Source organism: Cariama cristata, unplaced genomic scaffold, assembly GCF_000690535.1.
Source record: "Cariama cristata isolate BGI_N322 unplaced genomic scaffold, ASM69053v1 scaffold35016, whole genome shotgun sequence".
Lineage (NCBI taxonomy): Eukaryota > Metazoa > Chordata > Aves > Cariamiformes > Cariamidae > Cariama > Cariama cristata.
The window spans coordinates 27,177-30,858 of record NW_009623408.1 but is presented as its reverse complement, the minus strand read 5'-3'; the positions used below and the strand labels follow the sequence as shown (position 1 = coordinate 30,858).

The 3,682-nt window shown below is 42.8% G+C and overlaps 1 protein-coding gene across 1 annotated transcript in view; it reads right to left on the bottom strand.

Moving 5' to 3' along the window:
* Positions 1 to 450: 450 nt before the first annotated feature.
* STON2 (stonin 2) overlaps positions 451 to 3,682 on the bottom strand; it is an 11,296-nt gene continuing 8,064 nt past the window's right edge. The window contains exons 3-4 of the mRNA XM_009702712.1: positions 1,692 to 1,894; positions 451 to 534 (exon numbers count right to left, since the gene is read on the bottom strand). Of these exons, the coding sequence (XP_009701014.1) occupies positions 451 to 534; positions 1,692 to 1,894 (287 nt within the window). The remainder of the gene's footprint in view (positions 535 to 1,691; positions 1,895 to 3,682) is intronic.

The window sequence follows — 3,682 nt, the reverse complement described above, 5'->3', positions numbered from 1 at the left end:
TATTTGGCAGTTGAGAAGGAAGTGAACCTGCCAATGACCAAACCAACAGGCATACAATAAAGTGTTTAACGCAGGAGGGCAAGATTGTAAGTGACATAAAGGCTGGTTTCTGGTTTGGCTGTGATGGTGGCCAGACCATACTTCAGTGCAGAACCTAGATGGTGAAGAGGCAGAAAAGCCAGGCTTGACTGTACTACGAGTCATTCTGTCTATACTTCAACTGTACTTAAATCGTTCCAGCTAAAGCCCATGTGTCCGCTCCAAAAAAACCACTGACGAGCTTCTTCTCAAAGTATGGATCATCACGAGGACAAATAATACTCTTTAGAGCGTTATTTTAAAAGTAGTACTCCATACTTTTTTAAAGAAAAATACCAAAAACCTGCAAGTCCTTTCTTCCAGGTCTGTTAATTTGACCACCCCTCTTGGGACTTGCAGACTGATCTTCCTTCACTGCGTAGCACATTCATTGACATTTGCAGTATCTTCTCCCTTCAGATCCTCATTCAAGCTTTTTTTCTGCTCTATTTCAACCTGGCAGAGGAAAAAGAAGAAGAACGTTTCTAATGAGAAAGGAAAACAAAAGATCCAAAAAATCTTCCATACTGGCAGTTCATTTTCTGCTCAGGTAAAGAAAATCTTGGTAAACTGAGAGAGTTGTGAAGAGAAATAGACTGAGCAGGGAGAGGTGGATTTTATTTACTAGAAGTCTTTTCAGTCTAATCCAAACAGTTTTATGATTCAACAGTGTCATGACATCATTTCCAGAAGAGATAATGTCATGCAGAGAACCAGTCTCACATGATTTTATATTCATTACCATCCCCAGCTGTACTTTGAATCCAAACCCAGAACCAAATCTGAAGAGGATAGTGGCTTCCCAAGTGATAGCAGAAGACCAGCCTCAATTTTAAACTCTGCAAAGACTGATGTATAAAGCAAAGAGATTAATTTTCAAAATGCACATCTACAGTTGTGTTCTAAATTTCAACACCTCCAAAAACTCAGGGATATTCCAGTGTTTAATTCTTAAAAGGGATACTTAGGAAGATCAAATAACATCTCCAGGGAATTTAAAAGACTACTAAAAATGTAATTACAATGACCATTAAAAATATTTGCCATGAGAGTCTTTTCAGTATCTCTCATCACTGCTCTTAAAGAAGGCAGGTAGGATGCCAATTTCTCTGCTGAGTGATCAGCTAACATGCCAATTTTGGCATACTGAGATTCTTGGCAGGAATATATGTAGTGCATTTTCCCATCTGCTCCTCTCCTTAGGGCAGGCAGAAGGAAGAAATATTTAAGCAGAAAAATAATGTGATCCTTTTGTCTGCTGTAGCACTCCTGCTGTAGCACTCCCACTGTAGCACTCCCAATGTAGCTGCTAAGAAGAGCAGTAAAGTTCCCTGTTCACACTCTTACTGTATCAGCTAATCCCCAGTAGCTGGCTGTGTGTATGCTCTTCCACAAAGCAACTGCAAGCAAGTTTATTCCATCTTTGCTGAGGGATAATCCACTGCTTGTTTGCCATGAATCAACAGGCTGCACATGGGTAGCTACTGCACAGAGCCTGGCATGTGCCAAATTCCCACCTCATCTGTCCATTGTATTTCATTTGTCTGCCCACACTTTTCAAGACAACCAAGTATGCAAAGTAACCATAGTGATTGCCACATGCTCAGTTTTACCTTGTAACTGTAGTGTGCTGAATAGTTGACCCACTTCCTCACGTCAGTCTTCTCCTCAACAGAGATGGACCGAACAGTGGCTTTGGATGCAGAAGTGGTGGGCATGTCAAATTCCACATCTACATAGCGGACAAAACTGGAAGGCACTTCCCGGTCAGAGCCAAGCTCTAGGTGACAGAAGAAGCAGTGAGGATGGCCAGAAGCTGGAAAAAGAGAACAAACAGACGTGAAAGTTGGTTGGATGGATCAGAAAACACAATGCCTAGGAGGAAGCAACATCACCAAACTCAAAGAAACCGAGAATCTGCCTGGGTAAACTAGTTCGTAGCAAGTGACAGTATCATCTTACTTGTTTCACTGCTGTTGGAGTTTCCAGAGGAATTAAACAAACTGCAAAAAGAACTGCCAGTCACTCTAGTTTGCTTTTAGTGGGTGAAAATACAAGACGTAAATCAAGCACAATAGGGTAAAGGTACTTCCCCTCTTCTGATTCCCTCAGTGTATGCAACATGCTAAGTACATTGTGGCACATCCTTCCGAAATGTCATGTATTGATAGTAAGGAAAGGTGGGATTTGGCAGCTATTTCACATTTATTGAAAATTGTTATCCCCATTTTTAGCAAAAGGAAATATACTGGATAAGGTTAAATAACTTTCCTGGGTTCAAAAAGCAAATTTCTGGACAGCTTGGAAATAACTTTATTCCTTACTCTAACCCATCACAAGGTGTCTAGTCATTAAAGATGGCAATGTAATGAAGTAATCATGTTTAGCTCTGTCATCTGTAAATGATAGCCCATGTTATTATTTTTTCCCCTTTGTTTTGTTGGACAACAGTGATGTTTAAAAATTAAAGTAGGGACTGCTAGTCAAGCTAGGTTGGTTTTATTTCTGACTGCTGCCAACTCCCTAAGCTCTTGAGCAGTCATTTAAGGTCTGTCTGCAAAATGAGGATGAGAGCCTTCAAAGCCACCTTGGGCTTTCTGATGGAAGGATCCTATTATCTAAGTATGTGTAAATGAAAATAATGTTTAAATAAAGGAATGGAATCCTTGTCTGCCACTATTATAGCCTTGAGGATTTCTGACTACTTGTTCTTTGGGAAAGTTCTTCTCCATACAGCTCAGAATGTGTACAGGACAGAACCAAAGAAGCAGGAAGGCAGGCACAGTAAAAAGAACTGGGCAGGGAAAGCCCAGAAGCTCCCCCTGGGAAGAGGAGCAAAACATCACCTGCAAAGGACTTGCAAGCCTGGACCTTGAAAAGGAAGTCAGCTCCTCATCCAGAGCTTAGCCCAAAAGTCAGCCTTGTTGAGTTGAAGCTTTAAAAGCAAGATGTGGGATTTTGAAATATTACTTGTCCCAACAGGATGAAATTGTGCAAGGTCCTGCGCAAGGGTCAGGGCAACCCCAAGCACAAATACAGGCTGGGCAGAGAATGGATGGAGTGCAGCCCTGAGGAGAAGGACTTGGGGGTGTTGGTTGGCAAGAAGCTCAACACGAGCTGGCAATGTACGCTTGCAGCCCAGAAAGCAAACCATATCCTGGGCTGCATCAAAAGAAGCATGACCAGCAGGTCGAGGGAGGTGATTCTCCCCCTCTGCTCCACTGTCGTGAGACCCCCTCTGCAGTACTGCCTTCAGCTCTGGGGTCCCCAACACAAGAAGGATATGGACCTGTTGGAGGGAGTCTAGAGGAGGCCACAAAAATGATCAGAGGGCTGGAGCACCTCTCCTATGAAGACAGGCTGAGAGAGTTGGAGTTGTTCAGCCTGGAGAAGAGAAGGTTCCAGGGAGACCTTATAGCAGCCTTCCAGTACCTAAAAAGGGGCCTACAAGAAAGCTGGAGGAGGACTTTGTACAAGGGTATGTAGTGATAGGACAACGGGCAATGGCTTTAAACTGGAAGAGTGAAGGTTTAGATTGGATATTAGGAAGAAATTCTTCACTGTGAGGGTGGTGAGGCAGTGGAACAGGTTGCCCAGAGAAGCT